The 15582-nt window shown below is 45.3% G+C and overlaps 1 protein-coding gene across 1 annotated transcript in view; it reads right to left on the reverse strand.

The window, feature by feature from the left end:
* The window catches only part of PTPRT (protein tyrosine phosphatase receptor type T), an 815678-nt gene that overhangs the window by 686057 nt on the left and 114039 nt on the right, over positions 1 to 15582 (reverse strand). The window contains exon 4 of the mRNA XM_068986822.1: positions 13268 to 13383. Within this exon, the coding sequence (XP_068842923.1) occupies positions 13268 to 13383 (116 nt within the window). The remainder of the gene's footprint in view (positions 1 to 13267; positions 13384 to 15582) is intronic.

Consider the following 15582-nt stretch of genomic DNA (forward strand, 5'->3'; position numbering starts at 1 on the left):
GTGGAATGATGCTGGAGTTAGGATGTGGACCCAAGTGATCCGATTCTAGACACTGAGGCCTTAATCACATCAGCCAGCTGCTGGCCAGTACACAACAGTGCAGTTACCCTGCGACACTGTGAGGAGGGTAGTGTGCAGTGTTGCAGAAACTCATTTGCTTGTTTAAAGAACATTAAATGCCATCCTTCAGGAAAATACTGCCCCGCAGAACACAGTTTGGGAACCGATGTGATAGATACCTAGCTTTCTAGAAACCTTGGGGGGTCTCAAAGTCAGAAATATCTGTGTGGGGAGGGGCAAAACACCTTCCTGAATTCCTGGCTAGCAGACTTTCTGGATGTATTATTAAGGGACGCCACAGCCAATGTGCTACCAGTCTTGGGTGGTTTTCTTACCCCAACTCTATCAGTCTAAAGCAGTGGCTCTCAAATGTTAGCATATGTAAGAATCACCTCCAAGGTGACTCAGTAGGTCAGGGGTGAGGCTAGATACTCTGCACTTAATTTGCAAAAAATTTTATTTTTTTGGCTGTGCTGGGTCATCTTTGCAGCACATAGGCTTTCTCTAGTTGTGGTAAGCAGGCTTCTCATTGCTGTGGCTTCTCTTAAAGAGGAGCACGGGCTCTAGGCACGTGGACTCATTAGCTGTGGGCTTAGCTGCCCCGTGGCAAGTGGAATCTTCCCGGATCAGGGATCAAACCCATGTGCCCTGTACTGGCCGATGGATCCTTAACCACTGGACCACCAGGTAAGTCCGAGATAATCCGCATTTATAACAAGTTCTGGAGTGATGCTGAGTCTGCTGGCCTTGTCCTACATCTCCAAGACTTGAAGGCTAATGTCATCTTAAGTCCTTCATTGTTAAGCAAGGGTCCAAATAATACCACGAAACATGTAAACATTCCTTAAATCCAGGCCACATCCTGAGGTTGAGCGACTGGTCACTACACCAAGGATGTCGAGCCAGGGGCCACAGGTGTGGCACCCCAATCCAGACGCTGCTGTATTGGCAAAGCAGGAGTCGTGACCACAGGTGGACCAAATCCACCTGGAGAAGAGTTACCTGTTTCCTTTGCCCAAAGGCTCTGTCTGCCTGCTATATTCCTTGGGGCTGCACATGCCCAGAGAGGGAATCTTTTTCCAATCTATCCACCCAGGAGGGCACGTGTGTTCTAAGCGGAACAAAGGTCTTTTTGTAGCCTCACTGGTAGTCCTGCTTAATCCCATTTTTATACCCATGTCTCTCCCATTGTGGCAATAATTCTTTAGAAATTGTTTTCCGTTTCGCCTCTTCCATCTGTTTCTCGCGCTCCTTTAAAACAATTCAAACTCCACCTTCCCTTAGTTTGTTTTGTGTTACGTGGAATAAGCCAGCTTGTTCTGAGAGCGCAGACTCTGCAAGAGCAGGGGTTGCAAAGGCCTAAATCTGAACATTTCTGACCCTGTGGCATTTGTGCATCCTTTTACACCCAGGCAAAACCCCTCTATCTTCAGGAACTATCTAGAAAGGAAGACAAGAAAAGCAACCTGATGCCAGGGAGACTCTGCTGTTTTCATATCACCTGATTAGCTATCAAGGCAGCTATAATGGCCTTGCCACTCTGCAGTTCCCCATCGTCTCTGCTCCTGTATCAGGACACTATTCTCTTCACAAAGAGATAAGATACAGCCTGCAAAAACGGCTGTCATTATTACAGGGAGTGCATGCAGGCTTGCAATTGATTTATAATCGGCAGAAGTGGAAACATTACTGTCTTTAATAAAAAGAAACTGTGTGTAACTGACATTGCGCCTGCTTTACAGGAGGCATTCAAACACACGGGGCCTGGAAGCCTCCTGTGTGCTGATTCGAGCTCCTAGCGCTGTGAGTGCGCGCAAACACCCATGCAAAATTAGGCCACCATTTCCAGTCGAAAATTACTCCAATTGCTGCAGAAATCTCCTGGCTAGAAAATATTTAGGTGAAATTCCCACAATTCATTCGTGATGAAAATTATTTTCTAGTCATACTGCTTGCTTCAATACCATGACATTTAGCAACTTGCTAAAATCTGGCCCATTGATTCTCTTAAGACCATGTTTGTACCTCTTTGGCAATCTCTACAGAATAGCTTTTGATTATTCTTTATTAAAAGTTAAAAGAAATTGAAGTGGACATAAATAATTTTTGATTAGCTATGCTCAAGACCTCCCAAGGGACCACTGCACGCATGGCTGACTGCCCAGTTCAGGTTGATTTCTGGGTTTGGAGTTCCTGCAGCGGCAGGAAGGTCCTGGCAGAAGCCCCACAGGGATCCGTCAGCCCTGAACAAAGAGGATAAGCCAGTGGCGAAGGGTCTGTGCACGGGCCACCGCCCTGGGCCGCCTTCTGACTATTTTCAGTTCACTTTTCTGAACTCTGCTCACAGGCCACTTCTTCCGAGGGTGCTTCTCTGAGATTCATAGTACTCCCACCCCTCCCTACTCCCCACCTCCTCAGCAAACTCTTTCACCCCCTGGGAACCTCATCGCATGTGTGATGAAACATTTAAGTCCGTGATTAGTTGCTTAACGTCTGTCTCCACTGTTGAAAGAAAGTTCCATGAGGGCAAGAAGCAGGCCCACCACTCTTCCTCCCAGCGCCCGGGTGCCAGGGCAGGGGTGAGCTGGCTCAAATCCCAGTGTGCATAAATAGGGAGTGGGCTGAGGGAAAGTGCTGAAGACAAGATATCAAGGAATTAAAGGAGCAGGGACTCCCCTGGTGGTCCAGTGGCTAAGACTCCATGCTCACAATGCAGAGGGCCCAGGTTGGATCCCTGGTACCACAGGGAGCCAGATCCCACGTGCCACAACTGAAAAAGACCCCACAAGCTTCAGTGAAGATTGAAGAGTCCAGAAGCCACAACTAAGCCCCAGGGAAGTCAAAAAATATATATAATATATATTTTAGTATTATAATATTTTATTTCTATTTTAATATTATAATATATATTATATATACATATATATTATATATGCATATATATATATATACACACACATACATATATATATATACATACACACATATATATATTTAAAAGGTGCTTTAGTAAGTAAAGGTGCAAAGAACACACATGAGGGGACATTTCCAGGTCAGAGTTGCCTACAGGCGTCAGAGATGAGTTGCACAGGTGGAAGGTAAGGACCATGCACCTGGTGCGGACGAACCTAAGAGAACCCAACCCCATGCAGATCCAAACCCCAGCTAGATGTCCATCTCCTAAGTCACCCTAAAGGAACTTTAATTAAAGTCTGGGGTCCCTGCAGGTGAAAAAGAGGAAAGAAAGAGCTTCCGGCTATGGTGCCATGACTCTGTAGACACACTAAAACCCATACAGGTGTAGACTTACTGAGCTTTATGCCTTGCAAATTAGATCTCAAAGGTAATAATAAAAGACTAGAGTTTCCTAAGTGTGGGGATCCCAAGCGATGGCACAGACCAGCTGTGTGTAAACCCCACCGGGATCCACCCCACATCATCTTCCCACCAGGACTTGGGCAAGTGTTGCAGACATGAAACTCAGGCTGCCTACTGGGGGATGAGTAACAGAGTCCTTTGTCTCTGATCCAAGAGTCTCGTGTCTTCTGCCAGCATCCATGCAATGGGCAGGCTAACTCATGAGCTTGCAATGACCTTCCATAGTTGCGGACAGATGATGGAACCAAGAGACCAGGAAAATTTTCAAAGAGGAAGCAGTCAGCATCATGAAATGCTGAAAGAAAAGCCAAGTATAGGGGATCATAAAATAATGGTGAAGGAGGAGCGGGGGAGGAGGTAGCCCTTCAGGGAGCGGGAAAAACAGGTTTACTGGGAGAATCTGCTGCGGAGGACCGACACGTCTGCTTATCTTGTCAGCTCCGACGTGCTGCTGCTGCGCCGATGGCTTCACAGGGCAGGAGCCTCTTCGTCAGGTTAGGGTCTGCCCCCCATAACAATGCCCATGATTTGCCCAAACACGTACGTGCCCCTCCTGTGATCTGTGCAGAAGCTCTGGACACATGGCCTCATTCCTAAGACTCCAGATATCATTTGCCATACGAACTCCAATGGAGTGAACCCTTTGCAGGGAGGCCTGCAAGTCCACTTGCTGTGGGGCTGACAGCGCCTGCCCCGGAGCCCCTGAGAAGGTGTGGATCTCACAGGCCACAATCTTCTACAGAGACCAGGCAACACACAAAGCTACTTCCAAAGCTCTACCACCTTAATGAACAGTTATCTAGCGTGGTGGTGATGGGCGGAGAGGGAGGCTGAGGGTGACTTAACCCATATCCCCCGTGGGCACCACTGCTGCCGCTTCTGTCGGCACATGTGTGTGTGTATGTGTGGTCTCAGCTGCTCAGTCGTGTCCGACTCTTTGCAACCCCATGGTCTATAGCCCACCAGGCTCCTCCATCTATGGGACTGCCCAGGCAAAAATACTGGAGTGGGTTGCCACTCCCTTCTCCAGGGAAATCTTCCTGACCCAGGGATCAAACCTGCATCTCCTATACCTCCTGCATCTGCTGCTGCTGCTGCTAAGTCGCTTCAGTCGTGTCCAACTCTGTGCGACCCCATAGACGGCAGCCCACCAGGCTCCACCGTCCCTGGGATTCTCCAGGCAAGAACACTGGAGTGGGTTGCCATTTCCTTCTCCAATGCATCAAAGTGAAAAGTGAAAATGAAGTCGCTCAGTTGTGTCCAACTCCTAGCGACCCCATGGACTGCAGCCCACCAGGCTCCTCCATCCATGGGATTTTCCAGGCAAGAGTACTGGAGTGGGTGCCATCACCTTCTCCTAACTGCCTCTAATTCTGTTATGTCCGGTGAAAGCTCCTACCATCCTTAGAATATTCTGTACCTAGTAAAAGGGGATCATCTTTCCCCCTTTTAACAGCATTTATTTATTCTGTTAACATCAGTTACCTATATTTATTGTAGAATATTTGGATGAAACAGAAAAGATTAAAGATGAAAGTAGGGACTTCCCTGGTGATCCAGTAATGAAGACCACAAGCTCCCAATGCCAGGGGCCCAGGTTCGATCCCTGGTCAGAGAACTAAATCTCACATGCTGAAACTAAGAGTTCCCACGTGCCACAGCAAAGACTGAGGATCCTGTGTGCTGCAACTGAGACCAGGTGCAGCCAAATAAAGTTTTTTTAAAAAAAAGTCATCATCCATCACCACAATCAATCATTAAGTATTCTGATATGTGTTTTATACTGTTATATGTGTGCATTTTTACAGGTATGTATTTAACTATGTAAATATGTGCGTACATGTGGTTGCTTTTTGATACAGAATTAATCTGTTGGGCATACTGCTTTACAGCTTTCTATTTTCACAATGGCATTAACTATCCCTCCATAGCCTGGCTTTTAACGGCCCCATTTGCTTGACCAGCCCCTTTTGTTGGGACATTTAGGTTGTTTTCTATTTTCCATCCTGTTGAACACACTTCCAGATCAATTTTTTCTCTGTCTTTGGTTATTTTTTTAGGTAAATTCCCCACAGTGGAATTACTTGCTGAAAGAATATGTACATTTAAAGGTGTTAGATAGCTCCTGCCAAATTACTTTCCAAAAGAAGATATACCAGGTACATTTTCATGGTGCTACATTGATAATACTGTCACTGTGATTCCACCTAGTTGCACTCTGAATATTGTCCTTTTGTTTTTTTCCTTTTTTCAAAAGAGTTCCCCAAACTGTAGGCTGCTTCACTTATTAGACCTTCCACTCAGGATGCACACCGTTTATTTGCTTGAAAAAAAAAATGCTTAAAAAATCACAAGTCTGAATTCCTCAGGTCAACACATCACATAAGGAATCAGCGAATTATGAATGAGGCTCTTGCACCAGAGACAGTGGCACTACATGCTTCCCCTGAGGAAGAAATCATCCCAGAACAAGACGGGCTTGTTTACAACTTTCAGTTCAGTCACTCAGTCGTGTCCGACTCTTTTCGACCCCATGGACTGCAGCACACCAGGCTTCCCTGTCCATCACCAACTCCCAGGGTTTGCTCAAACTCCTGTCCATTGAGTCGGTCATGCCATCCAACCATCTCATCCTCTGTCATCCCCTTCTCCTCCCACCTTCAATCTTTCCCAGCATCAGGGTCTTTTCCAATGAGTTGGCTCATCACATCAGGTGGCCAAAGTATTGGAGCTTCAGTAACAGTCCTTCCAATGAATATTCAAGACTGATTTCTTTGAGGATGGACTGGTTTGGTCTCCTTGCTATCCAAGGGACTCTCAAGAGTCTTCTCCAACACCAGAGTTCAAAAGCATAGACTTTTCGGCGCTCAGCTATTTTGATGGTCCAACTCTCACATCCATACACAGCTATTGGAAAAACTGTAGCTTTGATTAGACGGACCTTTGTTGGCAAAGTAACATCTCTGCTTTTTAATATGCTGTCTAGGTTGGTCACAGCTTTTTTTCCGAGGAGCAAGTGTCTTTTAATTTCATGGCTTTCATTAGCTTTTATCTGCTTTTTCCCGGATTTTTTATTTGTGTCTGTGCTGGGTCCTCATGCTGCACGTGGACTACTCCTAGTTGCCGCGAATGGGCTTCTCACTGTGGAGGCTTCTCTTGTCGCTGAGCACAGGCTCTAGGCATGTGGACTCAGTACCTGTAGTACATAGACTTCGTTGCTCTGTGGCACATGGAATCTTCTTGGACCAAGGATCAAATCCGTGTCCCCTACATTGGCAGGTAGATTCTTAACCACTAGACCACCAGGGAAGTCCGTGTATACACATTTCTGGATAAGCTTATTTTTATGCAGAAAGTGAGTGAAGTCGCTCAGTCATGTCTGACTCTTTGCGACCCCATGGACTGTACCCTACCAGGCTCCTCCCTCCATGGGATTCTTGAGGCAAGAGTACTGGAGTGGGTTGCCATTTCCTTCTCTAGCGGATCTTCCAGACCCAGGGATCGAACCCGGGTCTCCCACATTCCAGGCAGATGCTTTAACCTCTGAGCCACCAGGGAAGACCATTTTTATGCAGAAGTTGCACTATAATACCATGAAAGCTGGCACTACCAGCAGAGGTATTCTAAGGAGTATACTGTCTTCCCTGGTGGCTCAGCAGTCAAGAATCTGCCTGCCAATGCAGGAGACATCCCTGGGTCAGGAAAATTCCCTGAAGAAAGAAACAGCTACCCACTCCAGTATTCTTGTCTGGAGAACACCATGTACAGAGGAGCCCGGCAGGCTACAGTCCACAGGGTCGCAGAGTCGGACATGACTTAGTGACTAAACAAAAACAAGAACATATTAGGTTTCCAGATGGGTCAAAACAGGGGTGTGGGTAGTCTTCTTTTTTAATTTACTAAATTATAATCTGAAAGCCCTTAGGGACAAGCAGGCTATAGATCCCTGTTCTATAGAAAAGGCAAGCATTCTCTACACAGGCCACAGGGATCTATCACCAATTCTGATTCCACCAAGTGCTCCCAAACCAGTGCCAGGAAGAAGGGCCACAAGAGAAGACTCTACACATGCACATCACCAGATGGTCAACACTGAAATCAGATTGATTATATTCTTTGCAGCCAAAGATGGAGAAACTCTATACAGTCAACAAAAACAAGACCAGGAGCTGATTACGGCTCAGATCATGAACTCCTTATTGCCAAATTCAGACTTAAATAGAAGAAAGTATGGAAAACCACTAGACCATTCAGGTATGACCTAAACCAAATCCCTTATGATTATACAGTGGAAGTGAGAAATAGATTTAAGGGACTAGATCTGATAGATAGAGTGCCTGATGAACTATGGACAGACGTTCGTGACATTGTACAGGGGACAGGGAACAAGACCATCCCCATGGAAAAGAAATCCAAAAAAGCAAAATGGCTATCTGAGGAGGCCTTACAAATAACTGTGAAAAGAAGAGAAGCGAAAAGCAAAGGAGAAAAGGAAAGATACAAGCATCTGAATGTAGAGTTCCAAAGAATAGCAAGAAGAGATAAGAAAGCCTTCCTCGGGGATCAATGCAAAGAAATAGAGGAAAACAACAGAATGGGAAAGACTAGAGATCTCTTCAAGAAAATTAGAGATACCAAGGGAACATTTCAAGCAAAGATGGGCTCTATAAAGGACAGAAATGGTATGGACCTAACAGAAGCAGAAGATATTAAGAAGAGGTGGCAAGAATACACAGAAGACTATACAAAAAAGATCTTCATGACCAAGATAATCACGATGGTGTGATCACTCACCTAGAGCCAGATATCCTGGAATGTGAAGTCCAGTGGGCCTTAGGAAGCACCACTATGAACAAAGCTAGTGGAGGTGATGGAATTCCAGTAGAGCTCTTTCAAATCCTGAAAGATGATGCTGTGAAAGTGCTGCACTCAATATGCCAGCAAATTTGGAAAACTCAGTAGTGGCCACAGGACTGGAAAAGGTCAGTTTTCATTCCAATCCCAAAGAAAGGCAATGCTAAAGAATGCTCAAACTACTGCACAACTGCACTCATCTCGCACACTAGTAAAGTAATGTTCAAAAGTCTCCAAGCCAGGCTTCAGCAATACATGCACCGTGAACTTCCAGATGTTCAAGCTGGTTTTAGGAAAGGCAGAGGAACCAGAAATCAAATTGCCAACATCCACTGGATCATTAAAAAAGCAAGAGAGTTCCAGAAAAACATCCATTTCTGCTTTATTGACTATGCCAAAGCCTTTGACTGTGTGGATCACAATCAACTGTGGAAAATTCTGGAAGAGATGGGAATACCAGACCAGCTGACCTGCCTCTTGAGAAACCTATATGCAGGTCAGGAAGCAACAGTTAGAACTGGACATGGAACAACAGATTGGTTCCAAATAGGAAAAGGAGTACGTCAAGGCTGTATATTGTCACCCTGCTTATTTAACTTATATGCAGATTACATCATGAGAAACGCTGGGCTGGAAGAAGCACAAGCTGGAATCAAGATTGCCGGGAGAAATATCAATAACTTCAGATATGCAGATGATACCACCCTTATGGCAGAAAGTGAAGAAGAACTAAAAAGCCTCTTGATGAAAGTGAAAGAGGAGAGTGAAAAAGTTGGTTTAAAGCTCAACATTCAGAAAACGAAGATCATGGCATCTGGTCCCATCACTTCATGGCAAATAGATGGGGAAACAGTGGAAACAGTGTCAGACTTTATGCTTTTGAGTTTTAAAACCACTGCAGATGGTGCCTGCAGCCATGAATTTAAAAGAGGCTTACTCCTTGGAAGAAAAGTTATGAGCAACCTAGATAGCATATTCAAAAGCAGAGACATTACTTTGCCAACAAAGATTCGTCTAGTCAAGGCTATGGTTTTTCCTGTGGTCATGTATGGATATGAGAGTTGGACTGTGAAGAAAGCTGAGCACTGAAGAATTGATGCTTTTGAACTGTGGTGTTGGAGAAGACTCTTGAGAGTCCCTTGGACTGCAAGGAGATCCAACCAGTCCATTCTGAAGGAGATCAGCCCTGGGATTTCTTTGGAAGGAATAATGCTAAAGCTGAAGCTCCAGTACTTTGGCCACCTCATGCAAAGATTTGACTCATTGGAAAAGACTCTGATGCTGGGAGGGTTTGGGGGCAGGAGGAGGAGGGGACGACAGAGGATGAGATGGCTGGATGGCATCACTGACTCGATGGATGCAAGTCTGAGTGAACTCCGGAAGTTGGTGATGGACAGGGAGGCCTGGCGTGCTGCGATTCATGGGGTCGCAAAGAGTGGGACACGATTGAGCGACTGAACTGAACTGAACATACTTTTTTGAGAATAAAGTCACTACCTTATCTCCCAACTTAAAAACTGGCAGTTAAAAAAAGTCCATGTTCAGTGACTTAGTGACTGGTCAGCCTATCTTGGCAGCTACGGCAAGAAATAACATTGTTGAAAGACACACCAGCTGCAGGTGTCCTGTGGACTCTCGACCACAAAGTGGCTGTTTCACTCACTTTGGAGATTCTCAGGCTGAACCGCCCTGACCCTGTGAATGGAACAGAACTTTGGCAAGTCTTCAGGCTGGTCCTCTAGATGCTGGACTAAATCCAAAGCAGTATTTCATGAGAAGTCTGCCACTGCCTTAGCCCGCCCATCTCAGATCAGGGCTGTGACTGTCCCCTGGGTGGCAGGTGTCATGACAGGCATTTCATACATTATAGAAAGATGTTAACCTACTTCCAACTATACTACTGTTGCGCGTAAGCCAGGACTTAACTGGCCAAGTGGGCGTATTGCCAGACAGCATAGCGTAAGCCGTCTACCTCCCAATATTTCCTGAAATATAGATGAGAGAGGCAACATTTCTGGTGGTTTCCTAGTTATGGAAGCTATTCACTCTCCAGATACATCTGAAGTAGCCCAGAAGGCAGATGGATCAGGGGCCTCTCCCATATCACTCTGCCAACCCCATCTCCCCGCTCAATGACCACTCCTCAGATTGCCTTTTCAAGAAATTTTATGCCTTATTTATTTAATTTTTGGCTGCCCTGGGTCTTCACGGCTGTGCGTGGGCTTTCTCTAGCTGCGGCGAGCAGGGAGGGCGTCTCATTGCGTTGGCGTCTCTGTTCCCGAGCCCAGGCTCTGGGCACAGGGGCTTCGGCAGTTGCGCCACGTGGGCTCTGGAGCGCGGGGGCTCAGTAGTTGTGGTGCATGGGCTTAGCTGCTCCACAGCATGCAGAATCTTCCTCGACCAGGGATCGAACTTGTGTCCCCCGCCTTGACAGGCAGATTCTTAACCACTGGGCCACCAGTGAAGTCCCCCCAGATGGCTTTTAACCCAGAGCATCATTATGGAAAACAAGCCTATGAATCACTTGTGCACCCTTCGTAAGACTGCGGTGGAAAATGTGGTTCCCTACATCACACGCTGCTTTCTTTATGAGGACTCCTGGGAACAATTCCTGTCTGGCTTCCGTGTGAACAATAGTTAGAATTTCTGGAGCAATTGGTTTGTGTTTATCTCAGGGACAATGTGAACAGTGTAGCTGCCAAGCTTTCCTTCTTCTGTCGGTGGCCGTGGTCCTGTGGGCTCTGCCTGTGACTCACCAGAAGCAGCAGACGTACAGAAATGCAGGGTTTTTTTTTTTGCATCTGATCAGCTCCCAAGTGTTATTTTCCTCCTGTCTTGTGTTGCCTCACTTTTAATTTATGCTATCGTGTTATGCTTTATGTTCCACTGAAAGCCACCTGAAAAGCATTCTGTGAAATAAGGTTTGGTTTACAATGAAAAGTAGATAAAAAAGATGTTGAAGAGTTTTAAACCTTATGTTTCTGACTATTTTCTTCAAAACTTCGATTACATTCTGCTTGAACCTCCTTCCACTGTTAGACTCAAGGTTTAGAGCACACAACACCCAGAACTGTAGCAATAACATTCATAAAATAATTGGAAAGCCCAAATACAGATGCTGAATATACTATGACTGTCTCTTCTTATTCTCATGACCCAACTGAGGCAGTGCCATTGAAATGACAGAGCTTCCTGGGAGCCTAATGCATTTTAATCCTAACTATAATGAATAAATAGCATTACTTAATCCTTGAGTGACACATGGACGTTTCCTGTGCTATCTTGCAGTCTGCATGCAGCCCCGGGAAGCAGGAGGAGCAGGCATTATTATTTACTGCTATTTTTATTCTACTTTACTGCTAAGAAGCAAGAAAGAAGTCCCCAGATGTGCTTTCTCTGCCCAGGGATCTTCCAACTGCAGGAAATGGGCTCAAATGCAAGAAGAGAAATGACACTATGAACTCCCATCAAGATGTGCTGGGAGTGAGTTAAGGACCAACATCCAAAATGTCAGTCAGAAGGGATGATAGAGATCTTTAAGTATATGAAGTTTGAGGTAATGGGAGTCAGCTTCTTTGGAGCCATATTCCTCATTCCTTGAATGGGAGGTGATGACTTCAAAGAGCTGCACTCTCCCATAAGACTCTCTGCAAGGTCAGAAATGTTCTGTCCAACACGGTAGCCATGAGAACAGGTGGCTCTCATGCACTTGAAATGTGACTAGTGTAGTTGAGCATCTGAGTTCTGAATTGGAGGTATTTTAGTTGATTTAAATTTAAATAGCCATAGTAGGTTTAACAAGGTTGCAGGGTACACGATCAATATAGGAAAGTCAATGGTATTTCTATATATACTAGTAATGAAAAATCAGAAACTGGGTTTTCTAAAAGTCTTCTACAGTAAGTAGAATCAAAAATGGGACATACTTAGGGATAAGTCTGACTAAAGATATACAAGACCTGGATACTGAAAATTACAAAACCTTGCTTGGTGGAGTTACTAAAGATCTTAATAAGTAAAGAAATATACCATGTTCATGGTGACAAGTTTCATTATTGTTAAGATGTCAGTTTTCCCCAAAGTGATCTACAGATTCAATGCAATAAACCTCCATCAAAACCCTAACAGGCTTTTTTTTGTAGAAACTGACAAAAAAAAAGTCATATGGAAATGCAAATGTACTTAGCATCTAAAACGTTCACTTTGTCTCAACCCTGGAAATCTGGGCTTAAGGGACAAAGTTTGTTAGAGAGAAGTTTTTTTGTTTGTTTAATGTCTTTATTGAATTTGTTAAAATACTGCTTTTGTTTTATGTTTTTGGTTTTTTGGCCACAAAGCATGTGAGATCTCAGCTTCCTGACCAGGGATCGAACCTGCACCTCCTGCATCGGAAGGAGGTCAAAACTTCGATTACATTCTGCCTGAACCTCCTTCCACTGTTAGACTCAAAGTTTGGAGCACACAATACTCAGAACTGTAGCAATAACATTCATAAAATAATTGGAAAGCCCAAATACAGATGCTGAATATACTATAACTGTCTCTTCTTATTCTCATGACCCAACTGAGGCAGTGCCATTGAAATGACAGAGCTTCCTGGGAGCCTAATGCATTTTAATACTAACTATAATGAATAAAGAGCATTACTTAATCCCTGAGTGAGTCTTAACTGCTGAACCACCTGGGGAGTCCCCTCAAGAGAAGTTTGGAGAGGTCATAATTGTGAATTCTTGTTCTGGCACTTTTATGCTTGTAGCCCCAGTTTCTCCATCTGTAAAATGGGAATACTGATGCCTACATAACAGAATTAGCAGAAGAATTTAACAAGATCATGGGTGCAGAGTATCATCCAAGGAGAAGAGGCATATGAAAAGCACCCCTTCTCTTCCCCACCAAGCCCTTTCTCACAGTACACATTTTCTTCCCTTCCCAAAGGGTTGCACAGGTGTGAGCAGGTGGCCCCTCCCATCCTTACCTGGAGCCAAAGTTTGTCATGCTGAGACCACTTTCCGCCAGCAATGCACTGAAATGTGGCGTTCTGCCCCACGTTCACTTCAACATTTTGGAGCCGCAGAAAATGAGGTGCTTTTCCTAAGAGAGAAGCCAAAAAGCATATGAAGACAGAGTTCAACAGCCTGACTGCTTTCCTGTCAGTGGATGGCAGCTCAGGGTGGACACTGGGCGGGCACTTTTGTGCTTGGGAGATGGCCTGGCTCAGTGAACAGCTACTGTGGAGTGACCACTTACAATGGGCCAGGTACTGTTCTTAGACATTCACACGCATCACCTTACTCAAAACTCAGATAAACCCACAAGGTGGGCAGTAACTCCATTTTAGCGATAAGAAAATCAATGCTCTGAAGGGTTATGGGATCTGGCATGGTCAGACAGCCAGAAACTAGGGGAGGCAAGACAGGAGTCCTGCTCTCTGAGAGCCTCAAAATCCATATTATTAGCTTCTGGGCAAACCTGTCATGTTTGGAAGAGGAAGCTGGAGAAGTGGAGGGCTCACCCTAGAAGACACCTCCCTGTAGCCTGGGTAAGCAGAAAGAAAAAACCCCACAACACCTGGCCTTGGTGATGATGCTGATACTGAGGACAATGGTGGGGGGGAGGGGACCAAAGAGAAGAGGATGGAAGGACAGAGGAGGAGAACACCAGTGGCCTTCACTCACTCGTGGCTTAGTACGTGCTTGGTGTCACGTGCCGTGTCTACATACAGTAACTCATTTAACCCAATGCAGTTGGTGATGGTATTATTTCTACTTTACAGTGAATGAACCAAGGCATAGAGAATTCAAGACCTGTTCAGAGTGTGCACTCTTTATGGTAACTCAGGATGGGAAGGAGGTAGGGCATTTATTCCAAGGACTTGGGAAAGGACTTTCAAATGAATCTCATGATGTCCCTGGGCAATCGATTCTAGAAATAAACATGTTTTATGTTGGGTAATGCGATGGCACCCCACTCCAGTACTCTTGCCTGGAAAATCCCATGGACGGGAGAGCCTGGTAGGCTGTAGTCCATGGGGTCGCGAAGAGTCAGACGCGACTGAGCAACCTCACTTTCACTTTTCACTTTCATGCATTGGAGAAGGAAATGGCAACCCACTCCAGTGTTCTTGCCTGGAGAATCCCAGGGACGGGGAAGCCTGGTGGGCTGCTATCTGTGGGGTCGCACAGAGTCGGACACTACTGAAGCGACTTAGCAGCAGCAGCAGCAGCAGCAACCCAGGTTCATCTCTTTTCTTGTTTGTAGAGAGAGGTCCACACCTATACAAGCTCTCCAAAGATGGGTGGATCGACAATCTAGGTCTAGAAGAATGAGTTTCTTCATCAAGGCACAAAAGTGCCAAGGATCCCTAGCATATCAACTAAATCAATGATGAACCAATCAATGAACAGCTCTGGAATGTGATCAAATGGAGACTTCTTAAGAGGATCAAGGAGGTTCAATGAAGGCCCCTGGCTATCTTCCCAGAGAGATTCAAATACCCAGACGGACAAGCAATGATAATACATCATTTACTGAAAGCTCCTACAGTGCTAGGTATGGTGGTGTTTTACATGTTTTAATGAAGTTAACGTCTTAAGATTCCTAAAGTAGACTACTATTACTTCGCTTTCAGAGATGCAGAAACCAAGGCTCGCCAAGTTTAAGTTGTCCAATGCTACATGGCATTAACGACAGGAACAGAATTAAGTCCAGCTCTGTTTTAGCCCCAGATTTCACCATTTAACCAGAACATTCTCTTGCCTCGTAGGCAAGAAGAGACCAGTGACTTCACTTAGAGTCCAAGGTTCAAAGAAAGAGCTCCCAGGCAAAGCTGTGCTGGTTCTCCAGGTTCTTCTCGTTGCTCTGGAATATTTTATCACGAGAGATCCCTTTCCACAGCATTTGTCCCCGTGGCCTTCACCCTTTGAACTATCTGCTCCATAAACTGTGTCACTACCCGCAATGCTCAACACACGCCGAAGACCTTGGCGTGATCAGGCAGACCTCCTGTGTGAAAACATACACCTGCTGCTCACGTTTTTAAATGAAGTGACAGCAGCTCAGAGTCCCCCTCATGCCACCACCCAGGGTCCCACGACTAGATGGCGTCAAGAGTCTAAGGCCCAGGGAAGCCCTCTCACGAGTTTCTTCAGCTGAGGATCCGTGCATCCAGTCAGCCTGACAAATGTCACGCTGCTTTGATTGTCTGAAATGGCTTCCTTTTCACTCTCCTGTATAATTTTGTAATGTTATTTTTGGAACTATCAGTTTAAGTCAATTCTTAAGTGGGAATAG

Source organism: Capricornis sumatraensis, chromosome 15 (assembly GCF_032405125.1).
Source record: "Capricornis sumatraensis isolate serow.1 chromosome 15, serow.2, whole genome shotgun sequence".
NCBI lineage: Eukaryota > Metazoa > Chordata > Mammalia > Artiodactyla > Bovidae > Capricornis > Capricornis sumatraensis.